The sequence below is a fragment of the Pristiophorus japonicus genome, chromosome 3 (genome assembly GCF_044704955.1).
Source record: "Pristiophorus japonicus isolate sPriJap1 chromosome 3, sPriJap1.hap1, whole genome shotgun sequence".
NCBI classification, from domain to species: Eukaryota; Metazoa; Chordata; class Chondrichthyes; family Pristiophoridae; genus Pristiophorus; species Pristiophorus japonicus.
In genome coordinates this window covers 151,557,812-151,570,139 of record NC_091979.1, presented here as the reverse complement: position 1 = coordinate 151,570,139, position 12,328 = coordinate 151,557,812, and the positions used below count along the sequence as shown (strand labels likewise).

The 12,328-nt window shown below is 49.0% G+C and overlaps 1 protein-coding gene across 4 annotated transcripts in view; it reads left to right on the top strand.

The window, feature by feature from the left end:
- The window catches only part of hecw2a (HECT, C2 and WW domain containing E3 ubiquitin protein ligase 2a), a 599,390-nt gene that overhangs the window by 379,320 nt on the left and 207,742 nt on the right, over positions 1-12,328 (top strand). For all 4 annotated transcript variants that reach the window (XM_070875901.1, XM_070875903.1, XM_070875904.1 and 1 more), the window contains 2 exons: positions 10,304-10,438; positions 11,177-11,279. In XM_070875901.1, the coding sequence (XP_070732002.1) occupies positions 10,304-10,438; positions 11,177-11,279 (238 nt within the window). The remainder of the gene's footprint in view (positions 1-10,303; positions 10,439-11,176; positions 11,280-12,328) is intronic.

Below are 12,328 nucleotides of genomic sequence, written 5' to 3'. Positions count from 1 at the left end.
GAACACCTTTACAGAATCCAGAGATTTTCTCAAAACGAAAGGGATTCCACTCCCTGAACGCATAGATCGTCTTCGATCGTCTTCAGTGCATCATGGTAGTCAATGCCCAATATCCAGGGAGCATCCATGATGCTTTCATCTTGCGTGAGAGCAGTGTCTCACGCATGTTCCAACATCAACCACAAGGCTAGAGCTGGATGCTGGGGGACAAAGGTTACGGCCTCGCCACCTGGCTCATGACCCCCTCCGGAACCCTCAGACAGAAGCCGAGCATCGCCATAATGAGAGCCATGCAGCCACATGCAACATCATCGTCAAATAGGCAATTGGAGTGCTCAAGCAGTGCTTCTGATGCCTGGACCACTCTGGAGGCAGCCTGCGATACTCCCCTCAGCAGGTCTCTGAGTTCATTGTGGTGTGCTGCATGCTACACAACTTAGCCATCATGAGGGGACAGGAATTGCCACTGGGGGTTGCAGGACCACTCTCAGGAGAAAGAGGATGAGAAGGAGGAGGAGGAAGATAAAGAGGAGCCTGGTGAGGAATCCATACCACCACCACAATCTCCATCACAACTACAGGGGAGGCATCGTGGAGATTTTGCCGCTGCAAAAGCCTTATGTCGGCAGCTCATAATTGAACGCTTTGCTTGAAGAGTGAACGGCAGGTTTGAGCTTTGCCTGGCCATTCTATCCCACCATGTTGACGATTCCCTCTCTTACTCTGCAAATGAGTCACGACACAGGAATGGTTAAGGTGAACAAAAAAATGTATTAAACACTGTAACATTGTAAACTTTGTAATCTTCATTGTGAAACTTAAATAAAATAAAGTAATTAGCTGCATCCAGCAGTGTGATAATTCAAGAACATTATCAGAACATAATCTAGCATCAAGAACATAATCCAGCATTGTGATACTGTAACATAAATAAGATGTATTCAGTATCAAGAACAGAATCCAGCAGTGTGATACTATAACATCAATTCCTGCCCCACTATTTTTTCTCTCCGTCTTTTGCCCCCCCTTCCCTTCATCCCCCTCCCTTACCTGCTGCTCCTAATCAAAGTGGCACCAAGGCGTGCAGTAAGGCTGCCAGAGTGCTGTTGTGTTGAGGGGAGAGACAATGGAGATAGCATCTGGGGACGCATTGGACCAGCTCGTGGCATGGAAGGCTCGGCTTCTGACTGGCTAGCCTCTTCATCGGCATCGCCAGTCACAGGTGGTTTGGGTGACAACTGTTGCTGATGCTTGGTTGGCAACGACAGGGGGGGTGGTGGTGAGACGGAATGCTGTCCTCCGGAGGAATGACACCATCTCCTATATCCCTGGAGCCACTCAGTCACCGACGGAGCTGGCCCCTAACAACCGGAGCACGATGTAAACTAACACCTTGCTGGCCTGCTTCAGAACCGTCACTTCCCCGTGTGACAGTGGGGAACGCAGAGAGTATGGTGGCAGGCATGGACTGCATCACCTGCCCAAGCTGATTCAGAGCTTGTGCCTGTGATGCGCCATATTCAAGGGGTCAAGGGTTCGCGCCACACTCTCCGGGATGCCACTGTCACTGCTGGATGCCACCAGCCTCGTGTGGGCATTGATGGCCTCTCTGGTATCACGTCTCGCACTGACAATCTGCAACCCTACCTCTCTAATCATCGCTTTCAGACTGTCAATGCTAGCGGGAATCTTTCCCAAGACATCAAGGAGCTGACAGCTGATTTGGATGCTTTCCTTGGACATTCCCACCATGTCCAGTTTCACGTCTGCCTGTCTGTCAGCAGACCGACTTTGCCAACTCACCCTCTGGAGAGATAGCCTGCGGGATTCTACCCCAGCACTGCTTTGCTGCATGCCACTGGTCCCAGGAGCCTCGGATTCCTTGAACCCCGGGAAAGTCACGTCTTCCTCAGAGGAGCTGAGTGTCAGTGGTGGAGCAGGGCTCGATTGGTGCTGCGCCGGAGTCAGCTCATCGGTATCCTCCTCTTCCTCCTCCTCCAGATGATGGCCTGACATGGAGGGGGTCCTTTGAGGGTTACGGCGCCTGTGTCTGGTCATCGAGAAGTAGAAAGCAACAGACGAGTGGTTAGCAGCAGGAGAGGGGACAGGGTGACATGAGGAAGGTCGTATAGCACAGACTCATTTGAAGGACCGCTGTTACTTCATTATATCTAGTCCAGAGACACTGCAGGATATTGCCCCAACCTAGTCCAGAGGCACTGCAGGACATTACCCCAACCTATCCTAGGGAGTGTGCAGGACTTACCCTCAGTATCCGTGCAGGGGTCAGTGCCCCCAGTAGCAGCTGCTCGACCTATGACGCTGATGAATCCTGCCACTCTCTCCTCAATGTCAATGAGTGGCAGGGTCTGAGGCGGACCGCTGCCTGTCCGCACCTGCTCGCGGCGATTGTGAGACTTCTTGGTCTGCAATGATGAAAATGGGAATTGTAGTGTCTCTGCATCTTGTTACAAACTCACACGAGGCATGTATATATCAGACACAGTCACTCTGTGACCTTCACTTTATTCCCAGGACCAAGGAGTGCTGACTCTGGGTGGGACCTCCCCTTTTATACCTGGAAACCCCAGGTGAGGAGTGGCTCCCGCAAGCTCACCCCCTGTGGTCAAGGTGTGCATTTCAAGGGTGCAAGTACAGTGTGCATGAGTTACAGTTACATAACTATTGTCATTGCAAGATGGTGAAATACATGACATCACCTTCCCCCTTGAGTCTTTTAATTTCAGAGGTTAAGTCTATCGGGTGGTCGGCGCTCTCTCGTGGAGCGCCGCAGTTGTGGCTCTGATGGCTGAGCCTCGGCACGCATCTCTGTCACTTGAGGTGATTCCGGCCTGTCCGGGCTGGCCGCCGGGACTGTGCATGCTGAGGGCTGTCTTTGTTGCTCGTACACTGGCAGTGGTGTGGGTGCTATCTCATCATGCTCTTCTTCCGGTTCCTCCGTGTCTATGCTGAACCTTGTCTTTACTTGGTCCAAGTGTTTGCAGCATACCTGCCCATTGTTTAGTCGGACCACCATGACTCTATTTCCTTCTTTGCCAATTACGGTGCCCTCAAGCCATTTGAGTCCCAAAGCATGGTTAAGAGCAAATACCGGGTCATCCATTTCTATACATCTCCCCCTTGAGCCTCGATCATGGAGCTCGGTTTGGGACTGGCGCTTGCCCTCAACAATGTCTGCCAGGGCTGGGTGAATGAGGGACAGCCGCGTCTTGAGCGTGCGTTTCATGAGGAGTTCCACTGACGGGACTTCCGTGAGCAAGTGCGGCCGGGACCTGTAGGCCAGCAGGAGGCGCCATAGGCGGTACTGAAGGGAGGGTCCTTGGATGCATAGCATGCCCTGCTTTATGACTTGGACCGCCCATTCCGCCTGGCCATTGGAAGCCGGCTTGAACAGTGCTGTCCGGACGTGCTTGATCCCATTGCCCGACATAAACTCCTGGAACTCATGGCTGGTAAAACACGGGCCATTGTCGCTGACCAGGATGTCTGGCAAGCCGTGGGTCGCGAAAACCGTACGCAGACTCTCCACTGTGATGAATGTCGTGCACGAGTTCAATATGATGCACTCGATCCACTTCGAGTATGCATCGACTACGATCAGGAACATTTTCCCCATGAACGGGCCCGCATAGTCTACGTGAATATGTGACTATTGCCTAGTGGTCCAGGGCCACAGGCTGAGTGGAGCCTCCCTGGGGGCATTGCCCAGCTGGGCACACGTCGTGCACCTGCGAACCCAGTGTTCCAGGTCTGAGCCAATCCCCGGCCACCATACATGTGACCGGGCAATGGCCTTCATTAACACGATGCCAGGGTGCTCGCTGTGGAGTTCCCTGATGAACGCTTCCCTTCCTTTCTGGGGCATGACTACCCGGCTGTCCCAGGCAGTCAGCTTGGAAGGAGAGGTCATCCATCCGTCTCTGAAATGGCCTGACTTCCTCGGGGCACGCCCTGTGTGCGGGCGCCCAATTCCCAGTCAGGACACATTTCTTTATCATGGATAGGAGGGGGTCCCTGTTGGTCCAGAGTTTGATCTGTCTGGCTGGGTGATGGGGGAGCCCGCAGTGTCAAAAGACTCAACGGCCATGACCATCTCGGCACTCTCCTCTGACGCCCACTCGGTTGTGGCCAGTGGGAGCCTGCTGAGTGCATCAGCGCAATTTTCGGTGCCTGGCCGGTGCCGTATGGTGTAGTCATACGCAGCCAGAGTGAGGGCCCATCGCTGTATGCGAGCTGATGCGTTAGCGTTGACAGCCTTGCTGTCGGACAACAGGGATGTTAACGGCTTGTGGTCCGTCTCTAGCTCGAACTGCCTACTGAAAAGGTACTGGTGCATCTTTTTCACACCGTACACACACGCGATTGCTTCCTTCTCGACCATGCCGTATCCACGCTCTGCCTGGAAGAGCGACCTGGAGATGTAAGCCACCGGCTGGAGTCAGCCGTCATCGTTACCCTGCTGCAATACACACCCAACCCCGTAGGATGACGCATCGCATGTTAAAACCAGTTTTTAACAAGGGTCATACAAAGTCAACAGTTTGTTGGAACACAGCAGGTTCCTCGCCTTATTGAAAGCCCGTTCTTGACAATTCCCCCAAACCCATTCACAACCTTTACGGAAGAGCATGTGTAACGGCTCCAACAATGTGCTTAAGTTCGGCAGAAAGTTCCCAAAATAATTCAAAAGTCCCAGGAATAATCGCAACTTCGACGTGTTGCCGGGCCTGGGTGCCCGGCGAATTGCCTCAGGTTTTGATTCAGTGGGCCGATCCCGTCTGCGGCAACCCTCCTGCCCAGGAACTCGACCTCTGGGGCCAAAAACACACACTTGGCCTTTTTCAGCTGCAAGCCTTCCCGATCCAATCGGCGTAGCACCTCCTCCAGGTTGCGGAGGTGTTCCTCGGTATCTATAACCGTTATAAGGATGTCGTCTTGGAATACGACCGTTCCAGGGATGGACTTGAGCAAGCTTTCTATGTTTCGCTGAAAGATAGCTGCTGCGGAACGAATGCCAAACGGGCACCTGTTGTAGACAAATAATCCTTGTGCATCATGATGGTGGTCAGAAGCTTGGAATCTTCCGCCAGTTCCTGAGTCATGTAGGCCGAAGTGAGGTCCAGCTTCGTGAACAGCTTTCCACCTGCCAGCGTGGCAAAGAGGTCCTCCGCTCTCGGAAGCGGGTATTGGTCTTGCAGCGTCGCTCGGTTGATGGTGGCTTTGTCGTCGCCACAAATCCTAACCGAGCCATCTGCTTTGAGGACGGGAACGATGGGACTTGCCCAGTCGTTGAATTCAACGGCCGAAATTATGTCCTCTCTGAGCAGACTGTCCTGTTCACTTTCACTTTTCTCACGCGTCACGTAAGGCACAGCTCTGGCTTTGTGGTGCATTGGTCTGGCGTCTGGAGTGATGCGTTTCACTACTTTAGTGCCCTTGCACGTTCGACACCGGGTTGAAAGAGTGACTCGAATTTTTGCAATACCTGCGAGCATGAACTTCGCTCCACGGATGAAATGGCGTGCACATACCCCCATTTGCAATTCATCTCAGCTAGCCAACTCCTCCCCAAAAGCACGGGGCCATTTCCAGGAACAATCCAGAGTGGCAGCCGGTTCTGTAATCCGCTATGTGTTACCACCAAATTTGCACTGCCCAGCACTGGGATGATCTCTTTGGTGTATGTACGTAGCTGCGTCTCAATGCGTTCCAGTTTGGGCCTGCTAGCTCTGTGTGGCCATAGTCTCTCAAATTGTTGGGTGCTCATGAGCTCCCGTATCCAGCTCCATGTGCACCGGGATGCCATTCAGTAAGACTTTCATCATCATGGGTGGCGTTTTAGTGTGTGAGCTGTGGACGTCAGCCACATGAACTCTCTGAACTTCAGCATCCATGGTTGTTCCCCAGGCCTCATCCTGCATTGCAGACCCCTCGTCTGGTTCCTCTGTCTCGCAGACAAGCGTTGCTACTGCCTTTTTGCATATCCTGGCCAAGTGTCCACTGACATTACAAATCCTACAGGTATAAAACTAGAACCTGCAGCTTTTGGCAGTGTGTCTACCCCCGCATCTCCAACATGAGCTGAGAGTGCTGTTAACAAAAGGACTATTCCCAGGCATTCCTCTCTGAATTGCCGATCCCCTTTCCATTGTCCCTGTTGCAGGCCCACCCTGGAGCTTGTTGCTGCCTGGGCGGTGTCGAATTGCCCTTGCCTGCCTGCCTGCCTGGGCGGTGTCGAATTGCCCTTGCCTGCCTGCGGGGTTCTGTATCACTTTTACAACATTGACTCCCTGGTTCATCACAACGTTAAAACCAGGGCTGCGTGCGTAAATTAGCTTGGTCTCCTCTTCCCCTACCATAAATGTCGAGCTATCAACGCCACCCTTCTAATGTCAAGTCATTGATCTTTATGAGCTTCCTGAAAATGCCGGCATAATTAATGCCCTCCATGAAAAAGTCCCTTAACATCTCCCCTCTGCAGGCATCGGAGAACTTAGAGACTGGCCAAACGCCGCAGTTCCGCCACGAAGTCCGAGATGTTTTGACCCTCCCGACGCTGGTGAGAGTAGAACCGGTGCCGGGCCATGTGTATGCTACTTGCTGACTTGAGATGCTCACTGATCAGCTGGCTGAGCTCTTCGAAGGACTTGTCCGCTGGCTTTTGGGGTGTGAGCAGGTCTTTCATCAGCGCATACGTCTGTGGACCGCAGCTGGTCAGTTGATGCGCCCTCCGCTTGTCAGCCGCTGTCTCTTCCAGCCAGTCCTTTGTGACAAAGCTCTGCTGGAGTCTTTCCACAAAGTCGTCCCAGTCCTCACCCACACAGTAACGTTCCTCTGTGCCACTGGTGGCCATCCTCGTGGTTCGGTGATTCCCGTTTCTCGTCGCCAAATGTAGTCCCTATACCCTGTTACAAACTCACATGAGGCATGTATATATCAGACACGGTCACTCTGTGACCTTCACTTTATTCCCAGGACCAAGGAGTGCTGATCCTGGGTGGGACCTCCCCTTTTATATCTGGAAACCCAGGTGAGGAGTGTCTCCCGCAAGCTCACCCCCTTTGGTCAGGGTGTGCATTTCAAGGGTACAGGTACAGTGTGCATGAGTTACAGTTACATAACTATTGTCATTGCAAGATGGTGAAATACATGACAGGAATGGTTACAAGAGGGCCCATCTGCTCTTGTGGCACAGATAGCCACCAAAGCACTTACACCATACTGTCTGAATACAATCGAGTCCTCTGTTTAATGTCCTTGGAGTTGCACATGGTTCATCAGGAGGACATTGAAGTGGGGAGCCATCTTATAAAATCTCAGAAAGCAATGTTAATAATGTGTAAAGATCATTCATGCAAATAGGGTGCCAAACTAAGCCTACCTATGTGTCATGCATTTTATCAGGCAACTCAGTGTGAGAGGCCGTTAGCACCGAAATTTTTTTGTGGCTGGGCCACTCCATATTCAGTTCCAAAAGTGAACAAATGGGTTCCAGCCCTAATAAACCCTTCCAAAGTGAATTTTTCAGTGGTGTGGGTGTCTTAATTTGAGCGTTATCACCACTGAGAAATTCATCATGCAGGTAAGGGTTTTTAATGAGCCAGCAAAAAGGCCAGGGTTTGCAGCAAGGCCCTGAAGAGAAAGGAGGTTGGAAGGATGGCTGGTGTAAGAGGTGTAAGGAGAGCCAACAGGTTCACCAATATGGAGCTGGAGACACTGGTGTGAAGGACAGGAGAAGAATACTGTTTTCTGACATGGGGAGACCTGACAGACCACCAGTACATAATGCATGGAGGGAGATTGCAGGGGACATGTCAGGCACCTCCATATATGTGAGGACGCACCCTCCCAGGAGGGTACTGGCTAGTCTATACCCGGCCCTTCCAGGGTGGCGATGGGTCGACGACTCCTAGCTCTGGGGCAATGGGGATCCTCCTCTTCCTCCTCTTGCGCCTCCTCCTCAGGTGGTACTGCTGGTTCGACCTCCAGCGACTGTCCCCTCATGATGGCCAGGTTGTGCAGCATGCAGCAGACCATGATGATGATGGAGACCCATTGAGGAGAGTAATGCAGGGTGCCACCATCAGGCACGGGAACCTTTGCTTAAGGATGCCTCTGCACTGCTCGATGATGCACCTGGTGGCACAATAAGCGTCATTGTATGCATGCTCTGGCGCTGTCCTGGGGTTCCGCAGAGGAGTGAGCAGCCAGGTGGACAGGGAATATCCCTTGTCCCCAAGCAGCTAACCGCAATCCTGATTCGGGCCGGTGAAGACGGCGGGCACACTGGTCTGGCGCAGAATGAACGAATCATGGCTGCTGCCTCCCTTGCCCGCTGCCTGTCTGCATGGTGCTGACAGCGACACCATCTCCTGCGTGCCGCCCTGCTTCCCACCAGGTGCACCAGGTTTTGCCCTCCCAACACTCCTCCCATCCCCAGGGTGAACCCTGCCAAGCAGGTCTCTGCAGCCCACCGGTCTCCATTAAAGAGTCAGACCTGAAAGTTGTACAAAAGTATGTGCAAACCTCTGAGCAGCACTTAGCAGGTTGAATGGAGCCAAAACAATTAATAAAACTACTAAAAGATAAATACAGTGGATACTGTAAACTTAAATAATAATTAATAAAACTATTAAAAGATGAAAACAATGGATGCTGTAATCTTAAATAAAAATATTAAAATTAATAAAACTATTAAAAGATAAATGCAGTGAATACTGAAATCTTAAATATCACTAATAATTAATAAAACGATTTCCCTACCAAAGGGCCCCGATCGCGGCAACACTCCAGCAGTGTCCCGTCCGAGCACCGACTCGAATACCTTGCGGGGACACTGTTGGGAAAAGGCTTACCTCTTTGCAGCTGAAAATCCCAGTCCTGCTGGCTTTCCAGCAGCCCGCATGCTGTAGAGCTCTCCGCTGGAAAGTCTCCTTTACAGTGGCTTCACCGTGCCATTTCCAGCGGAAGTGCACATCGCTCAAATCGTCCCCCGAGCTGAATATGGCTCGGGGAGGGAAAATCATCCGACCGCGGTGACCGGTTGATCTTATCAGTCGCCCGCCCGAACTCCGCGGTGGCCGTTCCTTCAGGGCAGTGAATTCCGGCCCCCTCCTCTGAAATGTCTCTCCAAATCCTCTTAAATATGGATGGCAGTGGTCTAGAACCACCCAGAAGATGCAACTCCTGCCATCTCTGTTCCATAGCCCCCACTGGAGCTTCATTAGCCTTGTGGCTGAATCGCCTAGCACCGCTGTCTGTAATCGTCGTTCTCCATGATCAAATTCAAAATGTGAAATGGCTGATTCAGCCCCGGTTGTACTGCGCATGCGCGGCGGGAAGTGGCCACACCCTGCATTAACGTTTGCGACAGGAGACCAGAAGATGGAAGCGCGGGGGAAAAAAGCACATGCGCAAAACGGCAGCTCGCGCCAACACCGGAACTTTCGGCTCCAGCACAGAGTCTGTGGTGTAACGCCAGAGTTAACGCTAACAGTCCTCATGAATTTTCATTCGGCGAAAGTTGCTCGCTCTGGCGCTAACGTTATCCCAGCGCTAAATTTTTCGCTCCGCCATGAATTGCGCCCGGAAACGGGTGAAAACGCAAAAAAACAAACATCCAGCCCAATATTCTTATAAACCACTTAATCTAAACTGGTAATCAGTTAAGTGCTGAGATATACTGTGGAAGCAGATGCTCTGTGCAATGAAATAAGATCTACACACATCAAAATGTGAAATGGAATAAGATAACTAAATTATACTGCCTGCAGGTTAACTTTGTGACAGTTCCCATCAATCGTAAATTAATTAAAACTGTTAATCAAATTTTATAATGATTGACCATTTGGATTGCACCTGGGAATTAATTAGTTTGACAAGGATGAGACCACATTGAGACTTTGAATAAAACTATGAATTTTGGTTCCTATTAACTATATGGTGCAAAAGGTCTTTACTACTGTTCATTCACAATGTAAATAATTCAAATTGAGTTTGTTTCTAACCTCAGAAGAACTCCTTTGGCTATGACAGAGGAGACATGGATTTGGCTGAATTTTGATAAATAGGGGAGTATGTTCTATTGTCCCTGACAAAGTTGGTTGGTGAAAATCCATTTGAAGATGCAGTTTTGTAAACAATGAGATCTTTTTATTTTCAAGCTCTGTGATTGAATGTTCTATTGTGGTATTTAAAATTAAGTCTAGAACTTTCTATACAGCAGTGTACAGTTGCAAGCACCTTGTGTAATCAGGTGCTGATTTCATTTATCCTTTTCCAGCCCTTTTTTGTTGATCACAATTCCCGCAGCACCACTTTCATAGACCCACGACTTCCTCTTCAGACCGCTCGGCCCTCGATTGCGTTAGTTCATCGGCAGCACTTGCACAGGCAGCGCAGCCACAGTGCTGGTGAGGTAGGTGCCAGTAGCCATTGATTTGACTGCCTTTTTTGATGGACAAAAAAGTGCCTTAACATTCATGAGTCAAGACTAGTCTTGGAATTGTATTGGTGCCTTTAATGTTATTTGGATAATCACATTACAGTACACCTTGGAAAAGAAGATGTGAGGTGATTAATAATTGGAAATATTTAAACAGAGACCCTTGTGTTCTATTTTAAATAACACATTGTCTCACTCTTGTTTTGAAAGTGTGCTTTTTGTGCACCAGGCACCTAGCTTTATTATGAATAGATTTATGTAATTTATTTCTTCAAATTGGACAAGTTACCTTTCAAATAAGCTTGAAAATCAGCAACAGTTTCTAAATCAGATATTGTGCTGGGGTGGAGGCTTAGTACATTGGAGCCAAAACGAGCTGATTCATGTGAAGGTAGGGCACAGGTTCAAGCACGCAGTCATGCAATATGATGCCGATCTTTCCCATTAGAAGAAAGGATAATAAAAGTGGAATCACCCAGGGTCATTCATGGTCGTCTCCTGTTCTGGTTTGGGTAGCACAAGATAGCCAAGGGAAGAAGTGAAGTAGGGGGGAAACTGCAAAATACTTTGCAGTTAAACTGCTAAAATGCAAAGTACATGTTCAATTCACTATAATATTTTTAGCTAATTGTGGAAATGGTAATCACAAATGTCTGCTGTGCATGTAGCATCCCATTTCTCAACCACTAAATAGCTCATTATTTCTGCTAGGTGGCAGATGACTCTCGTCATCCAGGGCCCCCAGTTATGCCCAGACCATCCAGCACATTTGGCACCATTAGCCGAAACCACAATCAGGACCTGGTGCCAGTGGGTAAGTTAACCTTTACTCTTACTTGGTGCTGAATTGTACAGCTGATGGTTTAAAGGAGTGCTACAGGAATGAGCCTGACCTCAGCCTAAATTATTCAAGCAAGAACTCCAATCTAGCTACTTTTAAACATTTTATTATGCTGCCTGTTCAAATGTAAAAGTTTTTATTAATTCAAATTAAATATATTTTATGCCAATATGCACTGTAGCACTTTACCTTTGAAGGAGTCCTATAATGTCACTTGGCCCCAAATTGGCTTCACGTGTTCGCGAGCAAAAACCTGTGGCAGTGGATTAAAGCATTCTCCTATGGAGACAATTATTGGTCAGCATATGTTAGTATTTTATTTACATTTTTCTCCTTTTAAAGCACCTGTTCCCCACAGTTGCTGCTGCTTTCCACCACCTGGTGGCAGCAAATAGTCTGAAGGGTTCCAGCACAGGTCAAAGCAGCTTCTAGCACGGCTTTGAATTCTGAGATTCATGGGACAACTTCAGTCTTACCCATAATTATTTGCTACTTTACACAATATATTTGATTTTATTCAAGCTGTTGTTTTTTTGTGTGTCTCAAAGTTATGATGCCACTTTTCCTACTGTTCTTCAGCTATTGACCCTATTTACATAAAGGTAACGATGTCGATTTCTTTCCACTAGTTTGCATTTTGTTGAGAAATTGGAGATTTGTTGTTTTGGTTCATTTGCGTAGAGTCAAATGATTTTTAGCATATCTCAGAATATTACTAATTCTGGAGTTTCCTGACAACTATTATATCCATAAAATTTCAGAAGTAATGTCTGCCATAACCCAAATCTGTAGATTACTTTGCAAATCCTTGATTTGTTGGCAATAAGCACCTATATTCTAAAGTGTTACTTTGCTCAGTTGCTTTTAGAATTTGTTCACACTTTCTCTGTTCTTGCTGAATAAATAGCGAATAATCAAGCCTTAACATTTGTCTTACACAAGTCAATATTTCTTTCACTGAGGAAAAATCCAAGGGCAGATAATGCAGAGGTTCTCTCCTGATTGTGAAAGCCTCCACTCCC